The sequence below is a fragment of the Lepisma saccharinum genome, chromosome 18, assembly GCF_977018435.1.
Source record: "Lepisma saccharinum chromosome 18, izLepSacc3.1, whole genome shotgun sequence".
Taxonomy (NCBI): domain Eukaryota; kingdom Metazoa; phylum Arthropoda; class Insecta; order Zygentoma; family Lepismatidae; genus Lepisma; species Lepisma saccharinum.
In genome coordinates, this window is record NC_139246.1 from 27,022,779 (window position 1) to 27,049,230 (window position 26,452).

Sequence of the window (26,452 nt, forward strand, 5' to 3'; positions counted from 1 at the left end):
GTAACGAACGATTAATTCTCGAACCTGTTTCGCTACATCTTGCCCTGTGTACCGATAAATTGTTCCTTGAGATTAGCTTCCCACAAGTAACACATTCAGTTTTATAATTTCTACGATTGAAACTGGTGGTGGATGCCATTGCTTTTTCGAAAATCACAGAAATCAAAAAGTCAAGTATATAGCGATACAATTTTCAGGTATGTTATTTATATAGAATTTCTTGAGGTGAAATAGAAAATGCACGATCACGTCAAAATTCAATCTGGTCGAAATTACTATGAAAAACCACGTGAAACACCTTTGAACTTGAAATAATAGATGGTATGTAGCTTCAAAGAAAGTTAAATACCTATTTTTTTTTACAAAAACGAGGAACGCTGCAACAGGACGTCCGTACTCTTCGGCTGCTCTCACGAGACTGACTGATCTGCAGTGTATGCCGTCTTATATAATAAAAGCGCGGATCGTATTGAAAACACCTGTAATAATTAACCAATCAGAAGACGCCACGTTAGATATGACTCATCACATTATGTCATAACTTGTTGCAACATGTTGTGTAATAGTTTACCCCCTTATAGTTAATACAACGAAGGGCATTAGATATGAGTCATCACAATGTTACGTAATAACTTGTGACGTAGAGTACGCGTAGAGAGGTTGGGTTTAGTGCGTCGGTCGAGTCTCGGTGTCCTCTGTCCACCCATACCAAAATAAACATAGGTCGTCATGGAACCAAATTTGACCCCCCATCTGTCGAAAATTTTCCAAGTCCAGCGTTAAATTGCTAATGTCTCGAAAAACAGTGAGAGAGAGAGAGATAATGCAAAAATCCTCCCCGTTGACCCTTTTGTCGATATTGGTGATGCAGATTACGTGTACAAAGTTTTTAGAGGACCTGGGTCAAGGGTAGGCCAATTGCCAAAATATTTTTTTTCATCGCTCGTAACTTTCGAAAGGATGATCATAGAGAGCTGGGATTTCTTGCGTTAGCATCGTCTAGGTGTCCTCTGTCCTCTCATAACAAAATTAGCGAAGCTACCCCCCCTGTCGATTTTGGAGGTGGAGAATACGTGTACCAAAGTTTGGTGGTCCTGGGGTCAAGAGGTAAGAAGTTAGCCCACCTCCCAAAACTTTGATCACTCGTAACTTTTGAACGAATAGTCGTAGAAAGGTCGGGTTTAGTGCGTCGGTCGAGTCTCGGTGTCCTCTGTCCACCCATACCAAAATAAACATAGGTCGTCATAGAACCAAATTTGACCTCCATCTGTCGAAAATTTTCCAAAGTCCAGCGTTAAATTGCAAAATCTCTCGAAAACAGTAAGAGATAGCGCGAATATCCTTCCCGTTGACCCTCTTGTCGAGTTTGGTGATGCAGAGTATGTGTACCAAGTTTTCGGAGGTTCTTGGAGGTCAAGGGTGGGCCAATTGCCAAAAATGTTTTTGATCACTCGTAACTTTCGAAAAAATAATCATAGAGAGCTGGGATTTCTTGCGTTAGCATCGTCTCGTTGTCCTCTGTCCTCTCATAACAAAATTAGCGTAGGTTGTCATGGAAACAAAAAAAAAAGTTCCGAAAATTTTCCAAGTCCACAGCGTTAAAAAAATCTTAAATTTGCAAATATCTCGAAAATGGTAAGAGTTATCGAAAAAATATATCGAAAAACACCCCCATCCCGGTAGCGAAGATACCCCCCCTGTCGATTTTGGAGGTGGAGAATACGTGTACCAAAGTTTGGTGGTCCTGGGGTCAAGAGGTAAGAAGTTAGCCCACCTCCCAAAACTTTGACCACTCGTAACTTTTGAATGAATAGTCGTAGAGAGGTCGGGTTTAGTGCGTCGGTCGAGTCTTTTTGTCCTCTTTGATCTCCTAACAAAATGAACATAGGTTGTCATAGAATCAAATTTGACCTCCATCTGTCGAAAATTTTCCAAGTCCAGCGTTAAATTGTAAAAAAAAAAATTAACATCCAACACATTTTAGGTTATATAAAATTTGTGAAAACCTTAAAATACTGAAATATTAAAACAAACAGAGTCCCTTGTAGGTTAGTTCGGTGCGTAAATAAAAAAATGATAGGTTAAGTTATATCACTTAGGATCGTAAAAAAATTAAAAAATCGTAAGAAAAAAGGATAGGTTAAGTTATATCACGTAAGATCGTGATATACCTACCAAGTATGAGTGGGGAAAAAAATAATGCAGTGAAAATGTGTACTAAAACATCGCTGAACGCTAAAACATCGACAAAAAATTGTCAAAATATGTCAAAAACTGATATTCAATTGATAAAAAAAAGAGATACCTACAAAGTATTATTTTGAAACAACTAATTAGTACTACTCTTTTTAATGTGTTATGTTTGTCCAATGCAGGTCTGTTTACAACCTGCATTTTTTTCACCTTTCTTGAGGGGCTTTTTACCCCTCTTTTTTTATCCTTTCAAATTAAAGTTAAGGGTTTTAGATAAGGAGATCTTCCCGTATTCCTCGAAGGGTTCAAAGTGGCCTGATGTTCCGACGCACCCAAAAATGTTAAAATTAAATCAATCTACACACCTAAAAATGTTTTATACTCTCATGCACAATGCTCAAAATGGAAATTCCTAGCTAGGGGATGCTTGGTAGACTTTGGGGATAGGTGAGGGGATGCTTGGTTGTATGCATGGCCGTAGGCAGAAAAAAAAATCGGGGGCGTTCACTCATAATTGTTCCCATGGGCGTCACAAGAAATTTGAATAATAGAAATAATAACAATAATAATAATATTTTTTAAATTTCATAAACTAATTAATTCCAAACGTATTATTATTATTGCTGTCCTTACATCCTTGAGGATACTTGTCTACTCTATCCATCAGAAGCGTGAATATGCAGCTCAGCTGTTTTTATTTGTTTATTTTACGTATCATACAGTTATTTATTATTTTTAATTAAGTTATAGGTACCTCAAGGAAAAGAAAAAGCTTTAAAAATAAAAGAGAATGTTGTTTCACCATTCACATAAAACTTAATTTTTGGAATTTTGAAAACTGTGGAAACCAGTTATTCTTTGGATAAAATGGTAAAACGTAACCTGGTGCCTGTATTGTAACCTCAATTTTTCGATCTAACCGTTTTTCTTTGGTTATTCTGTTGGAATACCAACTAACTGTACTTTATTTCCGTTATTAAGAATAAAACTAACAAACATTATGCTATTTTGTAAATTGCAATAAACGATGTCAATTCGAGGAGAAGGAGGGGGGGGGGATTTCTATGAACCAGTTCGATCCCACTTTCCGACGCTCATATTGTTCCTATGCTTACCAAACAACATTATATACAACCACTCTGCACTATACTAGAATATGTTTTATAGGACTGCATATGGATTAAATGTATCTACTATATCGAACCGCTGGGTGAAGGATAGTCAATGTAACGTGCTACGATACGTCCGCAGGATTTTTTCCAGGGAGGGGCAAGGAAGGTATTTTTTTTTCCAGGAGGGCAAACAAGTCACATTTTCCCCCCAAAAGAGTGTAGTTCCCTAAAAAAACATTGCTTAAATTTGAATTTACGGTGTTAATGCAATAATTAATATATATTATTGTGGCTAAAATGAAATGATATGTGTGAAATTCATAATTTTTTGTTTACTTTCATTTTCCAGGGGGGCACGGGCCCCCTTGCCCCCCCCCCCTTCCGGACGGAGATGGATATCCTAAGTTTGAACTCTTATAGAGAAGGAATTTAAAAGTTGGGACTGGAATTTGGGACAATCACAAGGGAATTTTCAGTCTGATACAGGAACAGCACTGGAAAGAGGACAGCAGAAGTGAAAATGAAGGGGTCGCGGGTGGGCTGCAATTCTGAGAATCGAATCAGTTTCGCTCAAATTTCAGAATTCAAAATGTTTGAAAATCCTAGCTCGATCATTCCAGGATTTTCTGTATTTTTATGAAACTGTGAATAAATTTTTGAAAATGGGTTACAAATTTGGTTTCTGAACTTCCATTAATCCAAGATGCCAGAAGTTTCGGGGGGCAGGGGTTTGAAACCTAAAAAAAAACTCTCTAAATACGGCCATGCTTGTATGATTCAATGTGGAGACAATGAAACAGGTGGGGGATGCTTGCTTGTATGATTCAATGTGGAGACAATGAAACAGGTGGGGGATGCTTTCATCAAATACCCCCACATACCCCCTCCACTTCGAGCACTGTGCACTTCCACGACAGAGTAAGTACCAATTTTGAGCTTGCTCTCTATTACCAAGTGCATAAGTACCTCAACAGACATAAAAGATTCAACACAAAGGAAATTCTGCCTGGGCTTGTGAGCATATGTTACTCACTGAATCAGAAAATGGGCCTATGCATGCCTGTCTCCGGGTGATACTTCTAAGTTATGATTTAAAACTGTATCAAAAAGCTTGAGTTGTATAATGTAGCTGAATAATTAGACACTTTGAATGAATGTTTCCATGTATATCAAAATATCAATGTCAATTTTTTAATAACACATATACAAATACCAGATATCCATTGGACATCCAGTAGTGGAGATCTCATGGATATCCAGGACTGGAAGTCCTATGGATATTCAGGAATGGATATCCCAAGGACGTCCAATGGATGTGATCTGGGTACTGGGGATATCTCTTGAAGAATTATGCTGTGTGGGTTAATATTTGAGATGACAATGTGATGGCCAGTAATGCTGAGGCATGAGAGGGAATGTAAAATGAGATTAGTTGATTGGCAACTGTGCAGGAATCTTGCACATAGGAATACAGTGCATGTGATAAAGCCACACTATTCAATATAGTTGCTATGTTGAAGTACATTATGAGCTGTACATCTACAACCAATATATTCATGGACAAAATAACTTCAAAACATACATGAGAGGTGCAATTACTCAGAAGTCATGTGGTTTGGTTTACATTAATATTCATTCTTACAGCGGGTGGAGAATAGACCCATTATAGATATATTTTCTATGCAGGTATAGATGAAGGATTTGCTTCAAAATTGGGTCGTAAACTGGAAGAAAAGTTTTATACAAGTAAGTATTATTTTTGCTACAATACCATGCCTGAAGCTAGTTTTATTGGCTCAGTAATGACATCAGAAAAAGATGAGCGGGGAGGCAAATGAAGGCGGGATTATTTTTTTAGGGTGTAAAGAAATATGTGTATTTATTTAGTTTTATTTGCTTGATGCAAGTGGTAAACCAATCCTCTTTGGTGTAGTCACTGTTTTGGCCTGATTCACATATTACCTATTTTGTACAGTAAGTATCTGTGCTTTTCCTGTTGATTCATCATTCATTTTCATCACTGCTGGATGGGCCTACCAGGACAATAGGCAATATCTTGGTGAATTGGACCTACATTTTAAAGTGGGAAACAAGCCACTATCAGCCCCCATCAGGAATCGAACCTAGGATCCCTTAATTACAAGGCTACGATTAACTATGCCATTGGGGAGGTCCGCAGTATATGTACATTGAGCAAAATGACATATTTGTGATAAGTTGCAGAGTGATTGTAAATCTATCATATTTGTAAAATTACTGATAAATGGTATACATTGATACTTAGATTAATGGTTGATAAATAGGTCCCATCACTATAAGAAAGCACAAATTTTATTAGCAATATATAGGACCAAAATAATTATATTTGTATGTACGTATTTCAGTTTCAAATATAGAAAAAAGTCTTCACGATGACCACCTAAAAAGTCAGTAAATTTATGGTAGATACTGTTTATTTCTTTGACAACAGATTCTTTTAAATCCATGCATTTCACAATGAAGTTGGTTCAAATGGACTGTATACTATTTTTATATTTTCAGGTGGCATACAGATAATAATCATTAATCCAGGTGAGTTGATCAATCATGAAAGCTTGTTACAAAATAAGTTGTTTAACACTAACGACAATTTAAAGAAAGAATTGTAAGTTAATGGGATGTGGAATAATATTAAACATCATGAGATTGTAATTTTAAGTATTATCAACTATACTGTCATATTGACACATGCTCATTAATACCAAAAACAACAAACAAAGCTGTGATTCCACATATATCACACACAAGGGTCCAGGGAGTCTGGACCCCTCTTCCAAAAGATTTCCGAGTTCAAAAATTAAATAATAAAAATATACTTGTTTATCATTTATTTTATAATTGAGGGTTATTTATTTCCAATGAACTTACTGGAAGGCAAGGATTAAATTGGCATCATACAGCTTTGAATAACTGCATCAAAGAATATTTATGCACACTACTACTCATAATAATATGCATAAAACATTAATCAGGAATTTTACTTATCGTCAACTAGATCTAACATCCTTTTTGTTATTCAATAATATTCAATTCTTTATCTTTTCGACGTTGATTTCCTTCCCAGGACAGTTGTTTTTATGCAAGTTTTACTGATGTTAACTACACATAACCTAGATAATATGATGGCATCAGGTTAATGTATACGTGCTGCTGTGCTCCTGGAAAAACTCTAAATTAGTGGGAAAAAACTCTGAAAACCTGCCACAAATACCATACATACTTTCATAAATAACTCGGAAGATAGTGTAGTTGAAAAACAGGTAACAGTAAGGTGTAGGACAAGGAAAAATCGCAAAAATGGTGGTCTGTATGATTGTGAAAAAGTTAAGTGGGAATTAGAAAAACTACAACTTGAACTGCAAATGAAAAGTGAAATTATAAGAATTCTCGAAGAAGATAAATTAGAACTGTTAAAAGGAAATAGAGAAGAAATAAAAGAAAATGGTAATAGTACATGGTCAGAAGTGGTAAAACAAAGGATACAGAGAAAATTTACCTCCACAACTACTTTCTCCCATCAAAACCCGTATGAAGTGCTAATCGATGCAGAAGTAAGCCCCCAAACAAATGCATTGGTCCTTTCATCAAATTAAATTCCAAACGTAAAAACATTGCAAACCAAACACAGAAGTAAGAAAAATCAGGACAAAACAAAGAAACTAACTAACGGTGAAGTGCTAAGTGAAAGGAAACCAAGACAAGCTAACAAAACAGCATTATCTAAAGCAGTTAGTATGCACTATAAAAACACAATTTCTAACAAAAAAAAAACTACAAATGCAGAGAAACTGAATATAAGGAAAATAACCCCCAAAGTGATGGTAAACACTCTCCCAAGTCAAAACAAGAACAACCTTTCACGAAAAAGAAAAATTCTTATCTCTGCGGATAGTCATGGACGTGATTTAGCTGCTCATGTAAACAGTATTTCAACCAATGTAGTGTGTAGTGCAATGGTGAAACCAGGTGGTGAAACACAACAGGTAACCCACACAATAGCAAAGGACTGTAAATCCTTAGGATCTGAAGACTAGGTTGTGTTATTGAGTGGTACAAATGATAGGGTATTTATTTTGACAGAGAGACAAACACGAGAAGTCAAGTTTAAAGGTTTGCTATCCACGGTATGAAGCGTTTGGGTTATATCTTGTAGAATAGTGGGATGAACCTGAAGAGTGGATAAAAATCCACTAGCTATTAAAGAAACAGAACTACCCGAATCGAGAAGTACACGGGAAGGAGTAGAATTTATCAAAGCTTGTATCACCGGCACCGACTTTTCATTTATATGAAACGGATGATCCAAATGGATAATATCGGAACTTGAATTGCTTTGAGGAATTGATGTTATATCTGGTAGAGAAGAAGAAAAAGCTATAGGCGATTGAAGGGTGTCATTCAAACCAGAAGAAAAGGAAGATGATGACTGTACATCCAAAGATTTTGTAAGCAGTATATCCAAAGGTGAAACGCCGACGTCCGACTGGTAAGTAGATTGGGATGTTTCTTCTTCCTGTGCAAGGCCTGTCATTGCTGCTGTTGAATGTAACTCACCATATGAACGTAGTTCCATCGACCAAATTTCTCTCGCCATTTGCATAAACTCTTGAACTGATTTGGGACGCTGATACCTGACTAAATGAAGGTGAGTAGAAGATTGTAGGCCCATGGTAATAGAATATAATAAACTGTCCTCCGACCAATCAATCGGTAAAATATGAAAGGCTTCGTAAACGTTATGCAGATAAGAAGAAAGAAATTCATTCGGGTGTTGACAACGTAACAGTAGGAGGAACCAATCTATGCCAAACAACTCGAAGAAACATAGGCCATGGAAATTTTTCCAATAAGGCCTCGTATCAGATTTCTTTAAATGGTCCCAAAGTTTTGGCAAAAGCAATAAAAAGTAAGGATTCAATATCCAAAAGCTGTAAATTAAGGGTTCTGTGTAGAATAAGCATAAACTGGAAAAGAAGTTCAGGATTTAATCCATCAGTAAAAGGTAAATGCTGTAATAAATCCATTGCAGTGTTATAAGAATTTGATTTGTAAGAAAACTTTCATTTGGAGGTAATACCAATTCATTAAAGTTATTAATGGGAGGTGGATGAATAAATGGAGTAGGAGGAACCGCAACATAATGTGTTGAAGGAATATAATTAAAAAAAGACTGTTGTGGATTGGCTGAAAGAGACATGTTGAAAGCCAAAAGGATAGAATCTAAAGGGGTACTATGATTTTTATATTCAGCCAAAGAATATAGTACTCGATAAAGCGGAGAACTAAAATAAGACAAATCAAAAGTAGTTGAAACTTCATAAATAAGAATAGTGTCTAACACAAGCAAAGGTGATAAAAGGTAAGGAGGGAAGAAATTATTAATAATACGTTACAAAATTTTAAGAGCAACAAATCAATTGCGAAATCCTCAAAAATGTTAACTTTCAAAATCAAAAAAGGAATGTCTGATAATTTTCAAAATTCTATGTCTGGTCCCAAAAAAAAATTTCTGACCATAGCTCTGCTACCAGAAATTTTGTAACGTTCAAGTTCGCAAGGTGCTTATATTTTAAAGTCGTGACTGGGCTTCATCGTTATTCTACTACCTCAAAGGCCGTAGTCTGGTTTAAGCACCTTGGTATAAGTTACAAAATCAATTGGGTGTAGGTTACTTGTCACGTTGTTCACGACACCTCAAAGTTGCTATGAACTTCACTTTTTCCTAAAATTCAATTTGGGGATAAACAAAAGAATATTGCAGTTTACAAGCTGATCCTGAAAATTAAGAACGCACTGATGCCACAAGTTTCCAAAATGCGTTATACGCTACAGTAAAGCTTATGTTAATCTAGAATTATTTACCTTCACCAAAGTACAATTGTTTCTAACTACTAATCTCCCTTTTTACTCTTCGTTTTCTATTATCGAAGCATGCAGTGATTAGGGAAAATTTCAGCGCAAATGAAGTCAAAAACAGAGGTCCAATTTTTAACAATTCAATGACGTCATTTATTCAACATTAAAGGTTAACAACAAAACGAATATAATCCTTTCTTAATTACTATAACAAGATTACGTCAAGAAAACGATTAACAACGTTCTTCATTAACATTTAGGATAATATTGGCAAATCCAAATCGAACAACAAATTACGTCCTTTTGACGTTGACTAGGTACAATTTGTTTAAACAATTTTATTACATTTATCACTATACTTATGTTTGTAGTTCAAATAATCTTAAGCAACTATTCAATAAAACGGTTCAAAAATTTGGAAATCAGCAAAATTGAAGAATCTACAATTTTTGTCAACTGCTCGCTGTGCATACGCACATACCCCTGCTCTTTCACTTCCTGGTTACGTCAGTGTTTCAGATGCCGTGATTATGACGAGATATCTCGCGAATAGTTAATGGTGCCATCTGTCGGAATTTCAGGGAATTAAAAGGAAGAGTGATTTTTTATCAATTATTTTTGAGCGGAGCAATTTCCAACACGCAGAGTTGGAAGTTGTACGATTTTGCGATCTGAATTGCAATAAATCGCTACAGTGTAAAAAATCAATGTCAGAATGTCGTAAGCACAATTAAACACACCTTGAAACAACTAACCCATACAAATGTCATTGTATGCAATGTCCTATTTTGTCATGACCTAATAAGTACCTCTTGTGTAAGTAGTGCAGTAAAAGAAATAAACAATCAACTGGAATCAATGTGCAAGAGATTCAGGAATGTGAAATTGCTGATACTCGACATGGCAAATAGAAGTCTACACACAGAACATGGTCTACATTTTAACAAGAAGGGAAAGCTCTACATTACTCAGTGTTTAGTTAACTTGTGCAATGGAAATACCTTCCCAGTTCAACATAGCATACCACTAAAATGGAAATCAAGAAAGTGAGGAGAATGGCATAAACCAAAGGGAAATTGAGGAGCAAACACATTCTTCCATGGTAGAAGTACAATCTGAAAATGGGGATTGTGCTGTAATCAGTAACGACACTGAAGATAGCAGAGAAAAGTGTAGTGAAAAAGTGAATGCTCCAAGTGTACAGTCCCAGCTAGTAGGAAAGTGTTAATGGGGGTACCCCAAGGATCAATCCTGGGGCCCCTGCTCTTTATTCTGTACATAAACAATGTACCTGAAATACCCAAACACAAAAATTGTCACCTATGCAGATGACACAACCATTCTTGCCAGAGGTATCGACCCCAGGAAGCTTGAAAAAAACACTTTTATCACCATAAACCAACTGGCACAATACTTAACTTCACACGGATGTTATGTATAATATCTTCATACTTGTACCTATTTGAAAATAATTATTAACTGTAATGTGCTGACATGTTCCATACCATGTGTGGAAAACAACCACTGTAGAATGGTCAAAGGAATGAAATAAATCATATCAATAAAACAAAATTTATGATATTCAATACAATCCAAAACATGAATTTTGAGTCACAAACACTATGCATAGACAATGTGCTCATAGAAACGGTATCTTCAGTAAAGTTTTTCGGAATAACACTAGATCAAAAATTAATGTGGGAAGAACAAATTAACAACATCTGCAGTAAACTATCGTCTAATCTAAACCTGCTAAAACAAATGGCTGAATATAATTTAACAGAAATTAACAAATGCATATATTATGGACTAATTTTCTCCTATGTTGAATATGGCAGAATAGCTTGGGGTGGATCATTTTATAATAATACTGTCAGAATACTGAGACTTCAAAAGAGAGCACTTAGAATAATGTATAAACTAGGCTGTAGGGAATCTTGAAAAGAGTTATTTAGGGAGAAACAAATAATGACAATATACTCCCTATACATCTATAAGGCTATAACATTTGTTCTAAATACTGGAAGCATGACTATAAATAACCTATTACACAACCTCAATACAAGGGGGAAAGATAATTATTACCAGAACCAACACAGACTCAATATCTGAAAACAATCACCAATGAATGCCAGGAAAATATTCTACAACCAGCAGCCTCATGACATAAAACTGATATCTCCAAAATATAGACAAATACAAACAATAAAAAAATATTTGACAGAGAGAGCTCTCTACAGTATCAGAGAATTCATGGAACAAAACAATACAAGGCCAATGTACTAAACAATATACAGGGTGGCTCAATAAGTCACTTAACACCCCCAGTACAAGGCCACTGCAGCACGCAACATGAAAATGGTGATGACCAATCGTTATCAGGCCAAGGGGGAACCACATTGACGCCACCCACACGGTCGGCGGCCATCTTGATGTCCGCCATCTTGAATTCAACTTCAAAATTTTAAATGGGAAGGGGGTCGTGCGACATATCAAAATGGGCTAAAATTTCACGAGAAATGCAATGGTGAAGGTTTTTTCGACGTATCTTTAACCAGTAAAAAGTTATGACTGAATTCTTGTACCAATTTGCTCCTTTTCGAGGTGTTAGAAAAATGTCTTAAAATTTGTTTAGCGCTTCGGTAACGCATCGAGATCAAAGTGACGTCTATGGAGAGACTTTGCATGCCATTGCACATTATTTTAATCGGATACATCCATGAAGAGCTGTGCATTATGAATGGTTGTCGCGAACAATTTACAGTGTGACGCTTCCATTGAATTAAAAGTCCTTCACAGTGACAAGGTTAATGTTTATGTTCATAAGGAAGTTTATAAACAGAATATGTGACCCTTGTCATCTGATAACTAACTTTGGACAAAAACTGGTTCATAATGTTCCCATAAGTGTTCTGGAGTTCTTCCCTATTGAAAAAACTCTGTAAAAAGTACCTTCTTCCATAAGCAAGGATGAAAAAAACTGTTTATTTAACAAATCCAAGTAGCCCTAAGCATTTAAGGTTCCGTTGATGGAAAATTGACTAACCAATCATGTTCCACACAGCACGCCACACCATTAACTTACCAACACTAACCATTCAGCTTTGATCTGTCAAAAATGGGTTATCAGATAAAAATCATCGAATATTCTGTTTATGAACTTCCTTATGAACATAAACATTAACCTTGTCACTGTGAAGGACTTTTAATTCAATGGAAGCGTCACACTGTAAATTGTTCGCGACAACCATTCATAATGCACAGCTCTTCATGGATGTATCCGATTAAAATAATGTGCAATGGCATGCAAAGTCTCTCCATAGACGTCACTTTGATCTCGATGCGTTACCGAAGCGCTAAACAAATTTTAAGACATTTTTCTAACACCTCGAAAAGGAGCAAATTGGTACAAGAATTCAGTCATAACTTTTTACTGGTTAAAGATACGTCGAAAAAACCTTCACCATTGCATTTCTCGTGAAATTTTAGCCCATTTTGATATGTCGCACGACCCCCTTCCCATTTAAAATTTTGAAGTTGAATTCAAGATGGCGGACATCAAGATGGCCGCCGACCGTGTGGGTGGCGTCAATGTAGTTCCCCCTTGGCCAGATAACGATTGGTCATCGCCAATTTCAAATTCCATGCCGCAGTGGCCTTATACTGAGGGTGTTAAGTGACTTATTGAGCCACCCTGTATATTTTAATTGTATTCTTATTTCAATCATGCAACAATGATAATGGGTTTTTAATTTTATTGTGGTGTAATGAAGTGTATTTTTCAATTTTTACTTTGGTGCAGTGATGTAATATACTACACAATGTTTCTTCTATTTTGTTATGATGTACTAAACTAATTATTATTTCATTATGTATCTTGACGTTTTCCATGCCCTTTTAATCAAGGGCCAACGGAAGAAAATAAAATTCAAATTCAAATTCAAATACGTGCTATATCTCTATTATTATACTGTCTTTTTACCTATTCATGCAATAATAAGAACAATGAAATTTTATTATTAATAGACCTGTAAATTATATTAACATAATAATTTAAACATTTATCATTATTATTTCTGAGAATTTGAACCCCAAAATATATCTCTAGGTATGTGGCTGGTCACACATGATATATTTTGTAATTATATGAATAACTAATAAATACAGAAAGAAAGTAGAACTACGATTTTAATTAACTCTTCAAGCCAGTTCGACGTACACGTGTACGGACCCTCATAGTGCTTCTAGAGGCGGTTCGACGTACACGTATATGTCTCGTGTAGTAGTGACGAAATTATGCATATTCTGCCATCTGTTGTTTCCCCACATGAACGAAAACGCATGTAACTCAAGAGTAGACTGCAATGTGCTACCATTTGTTGGTTTTCCTTCCAATTACATGAAATTATGTGCGATTACATCACTTTATTACGTAAAAAAAAAACAGCTGAGAAATGGCGTCGCACGAGCGGGTAAAGGGCATCGAAGCGGACGAAATTTGTGCAGTTTTAGAGGAAAGTGATAGTGAAGGTTCAAATTATTCATTTCTATCTACAAGTGAAAGTGAAGTAAACTATGCAGAACAGGAAGTAGATAGTGTCAGTGATAGTGAAAGCGAATTAAATGGCATTACATCCTCACCTGTTGCGTCATCGAATGTAACCTGGAACTGGAGAGAAGTTCATGACTCTTTCAAAGCAAATAAACTTGCGTTTTGTGGATTGTGCGGTCCCCAAAAAGCAGTCGATAATGTTCTTGATGCCTTTTTGTTGTTTTTTGACAAAGAAGTTGTAGAACTCATTGTCAGAGAAACTAACTTACATGCCGACACTTATATTGAACAATGCACATTGAAACCACATTCACAAATGCGCAAATGGCAACAAGTTACCGTGGAAGAAATATATCTTGTTCTGGGTATATTTATGCTTATGGGTATAGTTCAAAAACCAACTATAAAGAGTAAAGATGCATCTGTTGAGACCCCAATATTTCCTAAAACGATATCAAGGGACAAGTTTGAACTCATATGTAAATTAAAAGTCAGAAGGAGTACTTTGTAAGCGCAACATGTAAGTTTTTATTTTTATTATTACTTTTGTTATTTTAGTATAATTGTCATTATTTATACATTTTTGTGTAGTGTGAAGTTTTGTTTACAAGTCCTGAAAATGTCATTGTAATTGAGCAAATGGTTTTTAAGATATGTTCAATTTTGTGACGTTATGCAAAAATTGCTGTTTTGGTGATTTAAAATTACCGCGTCTCGCAGTGGCTGATGGGTATTTAACTCCCGGCTTGAAGGGTTAAAAATTGATCAAGTGAGTAATACTGAATGTCTAATCCAGAAAATATTGATTCAGACTCTAAAACTAACTCTCCTTCTTATATTCACAGCACCATGTAACAATAAGACAAAAATGGGTAAGCATTTCATCAACTGTAGCTCATATTACTATCAATAAATAAGGTTTCATCTATTGATCAGGAAATGTCATGCTTCTAGAATTAATTGTTAATTTTTCTACACACATATTAACTGAAACTTAATATATATATATTTATTTCAATAGTACTTATAGTGCAGTATACATGAAATTCCAAAGTGCAGTACTTTATATTCTGAATGTATATATATTAGTGTTGCTAGTTTGTATTTATTAAATATGTTTCATATTTCTGATACTATTGGATAAAAACAAAAGACATGGTTTTCTAGGAAACAATAACATCTTAATCATTCTACCCTTCAATGAAGTATATAGTTCTATATATTTCAGTCTTTATTTACTTACAGTTTATGAAATTTAAGTCTGAAATTGGTCATTTAATGCAATAATTAACAGTCACAAAACTGAATTACAGTTATAACTCTGTAAAAAATATGAGAGTTATGCAAAAAGTAAGTTCCGGTGCGCAATTAAAAAAAAAAAAACATATTCACAAACCACTCATATTGCCATTTGATATACATGCCATTGTTGAGGCTCTTGTCATAGCTGGCCACCAGTTTTGTATCCATTCATCATACAATGATGCCACCTGCAGTGCAAACTATGTGCTTGCATTGCAGTTAAACTCTTTGTCATCATCCAACTGACAGCCAGCAAAGAATTGCAGATGCACGAACACATGAAAAACACTTGGTGCTAAGTTTGTGCTGTAGGGGGATGATAGAATTTCTCCCAATCAAATGTCATGAGACCTTGCATTTTGGTAGCAGTGTGAATCTCTGAATCACCACACCTAAAATGAGCACACAATTTGTATGTTTGGATTGTTGTTTTAAGTCCACTTTTTGCACAGAAAGGCTAATCTGGACCAGACCTACACTTTAAAGAGGGATCCAAACCACTGTGCAATGTGCTCCTGAGGAGACCCAGCACACAATTTGAAACACATCACTGCGGGCAAATTCTGTTTTGAAAAGTAAAATACTGAAAGTAACCTTTCATATGCTGAGAGCATCAAGGAACAGAAGGATATGTAAATAATAATAATAAAACAAATCTAACAAAGTATTTATAAAAAAAATGGAAAAATTGTTTTCTCATTTGTATACAGAATTCATGTACAAAAAGGACCAAGGGGAAAAGAAAAAGTAAACTTTTATTATGCATAAATTAGAAAATTTGATTTTTTGTTTGTAGATGGTATCAAGTAACAAAAAAGAAATACATTTGAAAATAAATTGTCATTTGAAATAGGCCTAGTTGGGTATGAATGCATTACCATTAATATTTAATATGTGTATGCGGCTGTTCATGTCCCAGAATTTCGGTACAGAACGATTTCAAATTTATTATAATTGGCATTTATGCAGCGGTGACAATTCTTGGCAATACAGATGAAAACCAAAGTGGGAAGGATGTTTCTATGAATGAGCCAGACACATCTGTCGACTTATGTAAGTATATTTCTTTCATGGTGTTTCCTGTATATTTTTTAACTTAAAATATTTTCATTAACAGATATTAATAAGAAATAATTAAGGTTTAGCCGACACAACTTTGAACTGATACTCTCACTGGTTCCCACCAATACTTGAAAAGTGTAATAATTAAAATTTGTTCAAAAATATTGATCAATATTAATGTGTAACTATTCCATTCTAATTATAAGCATCAATTTATCAAGAGTTTTGCTACGTTACAACAAATTTAGTTTTTTCCACAAAAAACTGGTCCGAAATAAAAGTAACTTCGAAGTTTTCATAATTTCCAGGATAATTAGACTCTGCGAAAGTGTCACAAGGATTTTTTGTGGAGCCCATGAAATACCAAAATGCCAAGAAAGTATCAGCCGGTATCAGTAAATAAATTCGAACTGATATTTTCCGATACTGATACCACTGCTATCACTGGAGTATGCAAAGGGGGGCTGAAGGGGCTACAGCCCCCTCCGAAATTTTGAGAAAATCATTTTTATTTTTTTTTCAAATGAAAGCAGTGAAGAACTCTGAAAAAACAGTGACAAATGCATATTCGCATTCAAATGATCCCAGATTGGGATTTTTGAGAGTGGGAAGTTTTTAATTTTCGAAATATCTTGTGTATACAGCCCCCTAGAAAGCAGCTATGCACCTTTACAATTCCAGCTCCTCCTGAAAAAAAATCCTACATATGCCAGTGACTGGTATCGAGCAATACATTGGCATTGGTATCAGCTCAGTTCCAGAAAAAAATCCTTAAAAATACTAGATGTTGAGGTTTTCCTGGTTGTAAGTGATCAGTAAGCTTTTTAAGAATAATAATCAGGTAGTTTCAGAGAAGATTTGAAGCATTTAAGAGTTAATACTACACTGATCAGTGATTGAAGTACAATAGTTAGAGTCAATGCAGTATATAAGGTAGGTCACCCGAATATGGCCCAGTTGCGGAATCTACGGTGTTTACTGTGAAATTCGTTAGATGGCAATATATACCAGACCCTCATGTGGAGTGTGAGCAAGTATGCAAGTATGACTCTTCATATCATTTCCTTATGAATATTATAACTGATATAATAGGTATATATCATAACAATGTTAGTCTACTTTCAAGGAACAATCAGGTTATCATACCTCATCATATTGGCGGTCTGTGTGGATAGAAACAATAAGAGTCAGTAGTGCCCAAAATGGCCAGAATGGGCAATACTGGAGAATAGGTGGGCTATATTGCCCCAAATCTGAGATATGAGGGTATATATTGTTATTACATTTCTTCTGTTAGTGAAAAGTAGTACAGATAATTATGCAATTATACATTTTTAAATCATTATTTTATTATACCATTTTTTGTCTGCACCATGCAACTATTAATAATTTCTTTGTAATAGGTATCAAGTGTTTTGCATTTTGTTCTTTAAATTGCAAATCATGTCACATTAACCTTCCCATTATACTGAATGTTTCAGTGAGAAGTCCTGCTTTTTAAATAGCTATAGCATTCAACATAATAACATTACAAAAACGCTAATGTGTGCAAATTAGAGGAAAACTGTGGGAGAATGACTTACCATCACATCAAATGCTGAAAGTGACCTCCATTCTCTTCAAGACACATTCTTGCATGGTTCACCATGTTTTCTGATATATGCCTCAACATGTCTGCATCAATATTGTTTATTTCAGCCGTGATGTTTGTTTGGAGATCCTGAATAGTTCTTGGTTTGTTGTGTTGGTAAGTCATTCTCTCAGTTTTCCTCTAATTTGCATGCAGAAGCGTTATTGGAATGTTATAGCTATTTAAAAAGCAGGACCTCCCACTGAAACTCCCTGTATTAGTAAATTTGTTTCCATGAAAATGCTTCTTGTCTCTTCGAGGATATTTTTTACACAGTTTTTTCCATAATTGGGAATAATGGAAAAATAATGAAAAATAAAATCTTGTTCATGTACCTGTCAGATACAAGATGCAATAAGGTTACCAAAATGGCCCACTTGTCACTTTTCAAGTTTTACCTTATTGCACCTTGTATATGAGCAAGAATTTTTATTTTTTTAATTTTTCCTTTGTGGCTTCGAGCAGCCATGATTGAGGCCAGTTCTTGTAAGCATACGGAATTCAAGCAAGCAGGTGGAAAATACCAACACAGACGTTCGTGATTTAAAACAAACGAGCAGTTGGTCCAGATGTAACGAATGCTACATGGTGGATATTTCCTTGCAAACGACAAATAAAATTTGATGGCCGTCCACATCCTGATGTCAGATGAAACCCACCTATTCCCAATTAAACACTCTACATGATAGCATAGTCATTGTTTGGAAAAATTATTTTTAAATTGGTGAAAAAAATTGTCAAATCTTAGGTGGGCCTTATTCGAGCCACCTACCTTATATGGTTTATAGGGGAGGGGGCAGTTATTTAATTTGTAAATAGCTGGTCAAACAAATGATAAGTAAGTGTCATTAAATGACATTAGGCTCACTCTCAATTCAACAAAGTCATCCAGTCTTTAAAATGCCATCAATAAAGTAACAGCAATTCAGGAACAAGATAATTCAATGCCAAAACACTGGGCTACAGCTGAATCCTGGGTCGCTGGTGATATGGAATCATGAGAGATGACAGACAAGGAGATGCTGCATGTAACTAGACTGTCACATAGAAATCAAATATTGGAAACCTCTCTAAAAAACTACATATGAACCAGGTTGACTTTGTCTACTGCAATTCAGTCCTTGAGTATGAAAACTGTTGAGACTCACGAACTTCTGTTATGTGCTTCAATTCACAATGCACACCACCACTGGCGTATGTAGTGGGAAGCTGAAGGGGCTACAGCCCCTCCAGAAATTTTGAGAAAATAAAAATTTAAAAATGAAAGCAGTAGAGAATTCGGGAAAACCCTGGATTGGCAACATTGTCTTTAATCAACTTTTAAAATGAAGATTAAAAATGGTAAGGCGATAGCAATTGGAAAGTATTGGTTGGATTACATTTACATACCGGCCAATACTTTTCCGGCATTTTGGGCTTTTGCAGAGTCCACAAAAATGCTACGTCTCAAATTCTCAGTCTGATTATACTGGAAATTGTGCAAAATTACAAGTTTCTATTAACTTTGCACCAATATTGTGTGAGGAAATTGTATTTATTTTGTGATTACATAAGAGGAATTTTAATATTCTTATATAATTTTTGAATATTTTAAATCAAAACTATAATAAATTGTTATGATACAGTGTTATGCACCCACAGAAATAGCAGAGCCTGAAGATAAACAAGAGTTTTATAGGCAGCTCAATGAAACAATAAAGAAGCAAAAAAGGAAGATATCATAAATTGGAGGAGATTTAAACGCAAAGCTTGGGCAGGACAACGAAGGCCTTGAGCATGTCATGGGTAAACATGGTTTAGGAGAGCGAAATGAGAATGGACAACTTTTTGTGGACTTTTGTGCTAGCCATGAATTAGTTATTGGTGGTACTATATTTCCTCACAAGAAACGCCATAAGGTAACGTGGGTATCACCAGACCATAGAACAGAAAACCAGATAGACCACCACGTGGCAATTGGACGGAGGTGGCGACGTTTGCTACAGGATGTAAGAAACAAGAGAGGTGCGGACATTGGGAGTGATCATCATTTGGTAGTGGCTAACTTTAAAATGAAAATTCAAACTCAGTTGAAGGATAAGAATCTCCAGGAAACCTTCAGGATTGAACTGAGAAATCGGTTCCTAGTATTGACCGATGAAAGTGAGCAGAATGAAACAATTGAAAGAGAATGGACAAAAATTCGATCTGCCATCGCAGAAGTAAGTAAAAAGTTCTGGGCTTCAAGGATAGGAGGAAAAAAGATTGGATGTCTCTGCAGACCTGGGAAAGGATTAATGAGCAAAAAGTAATTAAGGAGGCAATGAACTCAAGCAGGACAAGGGCAAGGAAGGCAGAATTGCAGAGAAGGATCGAGAAGTAAAGAGTAGTGTTCGTAGGGATCAAAGAAATTGGGTAGACAATCTGTCTCAGCAGGTGGAGATGCAGCAAAAAAGAGGAATCTTAAAGAACTATACAACATCACAAAAGTTCTGTCAAGGAAACAGATGCAGAGAAATCGACCAGTGAGAAGTAAAGATGGTACCCTCCTTACGAATACTGAGGACCAACCGAAACGTTGGAAGGAGCACTTATCTGCAACCCTTAATCGCTCTGTGGATGCTCAGATAGACCAGGGGGAAGAGGAAGATGATAATGATGGTGATGTTGGCCCCAGTGTAAGAATTAGGACGGATGTTCCAACAGTAGGAGAGATTAAACAGGCTCTGAGAGAGGTACGTAATTGTAAAGCAGCTGGTGTCGACAACATACCACCGGAAGTGCTGAAAAGTGATATAAACACCACAGCAAATATGTTGCAGCCCTTATTTGAGAAGATATGGATAGAGGGAGTGATGCCTAAGGACTGGAGGAGTGGCCTGTTGGTGTAGCTACCGAAAGAAGGGGATACATCAAAGTGTGACAACTGGAGAGGTATAGCACTTCTCTCCATTCCGAGTAAGATCTTCACTAGAGTTATCCTAAACAGAATTAAGGAGCATGTTAACTTGAGACTCAGAAGAGAACAGGCAGGGTTTCGACCAAATCGCTCCTGTATTGATCAAATTAACACCTTGCGGATAATTTTGGAACAATGTATAGAATGGTCATCTCGTCTCTATACAGTTTTCGTTGACTTCGAGAAAGCATTTGACTCAGTCAATAGAAATGCAATGTGGAAGGAAGTGAAACGATATGGAGTGCCCACAAAAATTCTTGATCTTATCCGAGAAACTTATCGTGATTATACATGTAGAGTTATACATGAAGGCCGTGTATCTGAACCAATAGATGTGCAGTCTGGTGTGAGGCAAGGTTGTATATTATCACCTACAATGTTCCTGATCGTGATCGATGCAGTGATGCGAAATGTAATAGGAGGGAAAAGACGTGGTATCCAATGGGGATTGAATAACAGACTAGAAGACCTTGATTTTGCAGACGATTTGTGCTTCTTATCTGAAGCACATGGTGATATGCAAACAAAACTAGCAGATCTGATAGAAAGTGCAAGAAAAGCAGGACTTGTGATTAACTCCAAGAAGACCAAGGCACTGAGGATTAACTCCACAAAAACAGACCCATTTTATTTGGTGAAGACATTATTGAAAATGTGGATAGCTTTACTTACCTGGGTAGTGTGGTGGCAAAAGACGGAGGGGCTGCACAGGATGTTTCTCAACGAATCCAAAAAGCAAATGGTACCTTTGTGAGGCTCTATCCAGTATGGAAAAACAAGAAGATATCTATGAAGACCAAACTCCGTATTTTTCGAAGTAATGTTAAGTCTGTACTGTTGTATGGGTCTGAGACATGGAAAGTAACAAAAACGATTACCTCTAAATTACAGACCTTCATCAATCACTGCCTGAGAAAAATTTTGAATATCTTTTGGCCAGATGTGATTCAAAACCAAGAACTTTGGAGAAAATCTGGAGAAACCGAGGTGTCCATACAGATAAAGCGGCGAAAATGGAACTGGATAGGGCATACGTTGAGGAAGGAAAATGAGGCTGTCGAGAGAGAGGCACTAGACTGGAACCCGCAGGGAAGAAGGAAAAGAGGGAGGCCTAGACAGACGTGGCGAAGATCTGTTCACGCTGAGGCCTTGGAGGAAGGAAAGAGCTGGAATGCAGTGAAGAGAATTGCCATCAATAGGACCAGGTGGAGATGCTTTGTTGATGCCCTATGTTCCACAGGGAACAACAGGAATTAAGTCAAGATAATAAATTGATGGATATAATTGAAAATAGTTACATGCAAATATTAATCAATATTTTGAACACTTTTTAATTATTACAATTTTCAGGTATCAGTGAGAAGCAATACTTGTATCAGAAAGGCTCAACACTAGTAATTATGGAATATTTTATTGTGTATCCCCCACAAAATGCAGCTATGTAATATCCACCTTTACATTTCAGCCCCTTCATAAATAAAATCCTGTGTACACTAGTGCACCCCACTATATACAGCACATAAATATAGAAAAAATAAATTGGAATTACTGTTGTAATCCAGTTCAGAAATATAGTAATAATTATATAATGGAGAAGTTTCCTTAAATCTTTCATGTAAAATAAATTGTGCCATTGCTACACCAACTGAGATACTGAGCCAGCCCGCTTTCACCTAATTCTTTGCTTACTCACTTTCTTCTTTACATGTGATCCATGCAGCGGAGATTAGTAATACCAATAATCAGACGGCCAAGCATTTACCACGTGGGGATCAAAAGATGAAGACCAGTTCAAGATCTTTAATTCGAACACAACGTAAGTATTGGAAATTTTAAAATTTGAGCCTTAGATGTTTTTCTCTACAAAGACAAAGTCATCTTCATAATTTCACACAATACAATAGTACAACATTAAACATGCTGTTAAGTGATTGTGGAAACTTCATTACTTCAAGGGAGAGTGGGGTAATAGTGAATATGTTTTGGGTTACTTGTTAACAACTAAAATGCTTGGACTTATGCTTTACTTGGGGTGTAAGGGGTGACCTTCCACATAGTACACCCAATTGTCAACCTCACTTCCACATAGTACACCCTGGACTGCATTTTGCAGATGAACGAGGCTCTGGCAACTGGCCCTATGGCCAGTATAATTTTGTGTTTTGTCCTTATGTGTGCTGAGTGCATCTTAACAGCCTCAGCTTATAACTGATCAGAATATTTTAATATTTTAGTTAGGACACATTACAGTTATGATATTTAAGTATGGTAAGGGGCTGAACCATGTATAATGTGAAGGGTGCAAAATAGCCTAAGTGCTGACACACCCAAAATTTTAAATTCAAATTCAAATTATGCTTTATTTATTCAGTATTTTATGATGAATAATTTTATCCCACACACAATGTTACATTGGATTCTGGTTTAGGAATATTACATTATATGAAATGTGGCAATGTTCGCCATTATCCTACGTTATGGGGTAATGGTGAACACATTTGATACTATTTAAAAATTATGATATGTATGACTAACTAACTAACTCTCTAGCCTTTTTAAACCCAAAGGTTCATGGCTGCAGCAATACAAGCCTTCCATCTGTCCCTATCTTGAGCAAGATCTATATACTCTTTTCCATTCCTACCGCTTTCCTTTAGGTCCATCTCAACGTTGTCCCTCCATCTTCGTCTTGGGCTTCCTACAGGTCTCTTACCATCAGGTCTCCCAACAAGAATCCTGTAAACTCCTCTTTCCTCTATCATTCGTGCCATATGGCCTGCCCACCTAAGTCTTCTTGATTTAATTATTCTAATAATATCTGGACATGTGTACAAATTATGTAGTTCTAAATTATGTTGTATGAAGTTTGGTTATTTCTTAAGAGGTCAATTTAACATAAAGACCAAGAAAACCTACATACCACTTCTAAACAACAGTTATGTAGGCTTTAAGATGATTTGAAACAAAATAAAATTCAAAATATAAATCCTATTGGGCAATAAAACATAAAACTAACATGGAAAGATTCTCTCGGGATATCCACCAGGTGATATCGGTCAATATCTTGAGAAAATCTTTTCATCATTCATCACCAGGAAAGCTTCAAGACTTACTTACTATAAAACTAACAGTCCGAACAAGTCAAACGCAGTTTATATATCTCAATATATTTACGTCATTATTAATGTCAATCAATAAACATGATCTATAATTAGTATTAGCATGGTAGTAGTTCTCAAAATCATTACTGTAATCCTTGTCTAAAATTATATTAATATTTTATTATTGTATGTATTGTTATATGACGATTTCCATACCTATGGACATGGGTCAACAGAAATAAAGAATATGAATATGAATATGAATATGAATTAGAGAAAACGAGGGAGAACTTTCATTTAGCGATAATAATAATAATGGCGAACACAAGGATGACGACTGTTCACCAATCTCCAAAACTCACCATTTAGTTTATCCAGCCATAATGAAGTTACAACCTTCCAAATTCAATGCAAAAAAAAAAAAAAAAAAAATACAGACTTCCTACTTTTTAATTCATATATGAATTCTAGAATGAAGTTAAAGCAAATAACACTAACCTCCTTCTGAAATGTATCTTCTATTTATAACAAATCACAAACAAACACAAAGAACACTTTCACTCCTGAACAATGGCTTCTTCAGTAATAGTGATACAAGAGCGAAGGATATCCAGTAGTATACGAAAGATGGTAGCACCAATCAAGTTTTCTTGAAACTTGACAGAAACTTCATACTCATGTGTTCGTCAATACCCTGCATTCACCATTACACCACTCTCCTTTCATACCTATATTGTAGCAAAGTACTACTTTAAAGTATGAGGATTGTTCGTTTAATACACTTCCAGAAATGTTTTCCCCACAATGGCATATTGAAGTGGAAACTGAACACTGGAATGACATATTCAGAGGATGATGCAACAGTGCTGGTGTGATTCTAATCACATTCGGAATGAAGTGTGAAGCAATGTTTTGAATGTGATGCCTTGTCACTTAGTGAGATGGAGGAATTAAAAGAACAACAAATATGCATTAATTTTTGTGTGTACCATGTCAATTTGGCCACAGAAACCCACCAAATATTACAGGAAGCATTTGGCAAGAATATAATAACATTCAAATGACATGCTCGCTTCAGGGCTGGTCAAATGTCCCAGGTACCCTTGCATCAGTTGGGATGAGAGGGAAATTGAAGTCAAGGTGTTGGTCAGAGCAAATCATCGACTGACCGTTCAAGAAACCATAGAAGAGATAAACATCTTCATAGGTTTATGTCACCAGATATGAGATGATCTTGGGATGCGGCATGTGTCAGCAAAGTTAGTACCTCTGCTTCTCCTCAGGAACAGAAAGAAATTTGCACTAAAATTTATGAAGATCTACTTGCCAATGCTGCCAATCAGTTGCAGTATTATCAGAGTTGGAGACATTGCCCTCTCAAAGGCCAAAAAGAGCCAACCAAGTCCTATCAAAAGTCGAAGTCATGTTGATCATGCTTGCTGACGTGAATGTCCCACCTGGACAAACCGTAAATGAAGAGTACTACAAGAATGTCCTACAATGCCTATGGGGATGCTACTAGCAGAAGAAGACCACAGAAATATGGAAATTGGTGGATTCACCATGACAAAGCTTCACTTCATGGATCACTGCTGGTGACTAACTTCTTGGCAAAAATAAACTTTTAATTTAAGGTTACAATACTTAAGAGTGTGTGCTTCTTGTTTTGAGGCTCGTGTGGTTCTTCTAATAAATATTATGTTTAGAGTGATGCAGTTTTTGAAATTTCTTCTATAGCCTGTAATTGGATAGTTTTACCCTGTCCAAATACTATGTGGACTGCTTGCATGCATTTGTATTTGTATTTCAGGGTTGCTAAGATTTTTTTATTATAAAATTCCCTGACATTTGCAGGTTTTCCAGTCCAAAAATGAAATTAATTATTATGAATATTCACTTTCACAACTTTTTTTTGAGCAAATTTCATTATAAACACACAGGCACATGAAAATTCGAAGAGTAAAATGCAAAATTACAATCAGCATCAAATGTATTGGGTGCTACAATCATGTTCATCTAGCCTTCAGGCTAAGGTAACAGAGGTACATTATTTCACCATAACAGATCTCCATAATATAAAAACAACAGAAAAAGTTCCTAAACCATAAACCATACACAATTTTTCATTTTCTGGCAGATTTATAGTGTTGTAGAAAATGCTGCTTTTTTGCTTACATTTATAAGTACACAGAATCTGGAGAAATTTTTGTTGCATATAGGAATTCTATAGGAAATGCCAACGAAACTTCGATCTATAAAATAATAGATGATAACCTCATCTTCACCAACCTTTCTGATAATTATGATCATATTATCAATCAGATACTGGACTGCAAGTTTAATTTGATATTCTTTCTAATATCTAGTATGTATTATAAAAGTGAAAATTTATTACAGAAATTAGAAGGAACCATAATTTTGCACAAGACTGAGAATCATAAGAATGAAAGAAACAAGTTTCTAAACTGAATCTTTTTTTTGGAGTGGAATCACAAGGACCGAATCCAGAAGTGGAAGTGAACTGCTTGTTCATTTTGCAACTTTTTCTCTTAAAGACTCCAAAATGCATGTAAATTCCATATGATGTGCAAAAATCCCTGACATTTCCCTGACAAGCCAAATTCCCTGACATTTCCCTGTTATCCAGGTTTTCCAGAAGCATAGTAA

At 35.8% G+C, this 26,452-nt stretch overlaps 1 protein-coding gene across 1 annotated transcript in view; it reads left to right on the forward strand.

Moving 5' to 3' along the window:
* The window catches only part of LOC146002173 (uncharacterized), a 61,928-nt gene that overhangs the window by 16,490 nt on the left and 18,986 nt on the right, over positions 1 to 26,452 (forward strand). The window contains exons 2-6 of the mRNA XM_083139890.1: positions 4,992 to 5,051; positions 5,847 to 5,876; positions 14,598 to 14,624; positions 16,024 to 16,107; positions 22,405 to 22,500. Coding sequence (XP_082996016.1) covers positions 4,992 to 5,051; positions 5,847 to 5,876; positions 14,598 to 14,624; positions 16,024 to 16,107; positions 22,405 to 22,500 — 297 coding nt within the window. The remainder of the gene's footprint in view (positions 1 to 4,991; positions 5,052 to 5,846; positions 5,877 to 14,597; positions 14,625 to 16,023; positions 16,108 to 22,404; positions 22,501 to 26,452) is intronic.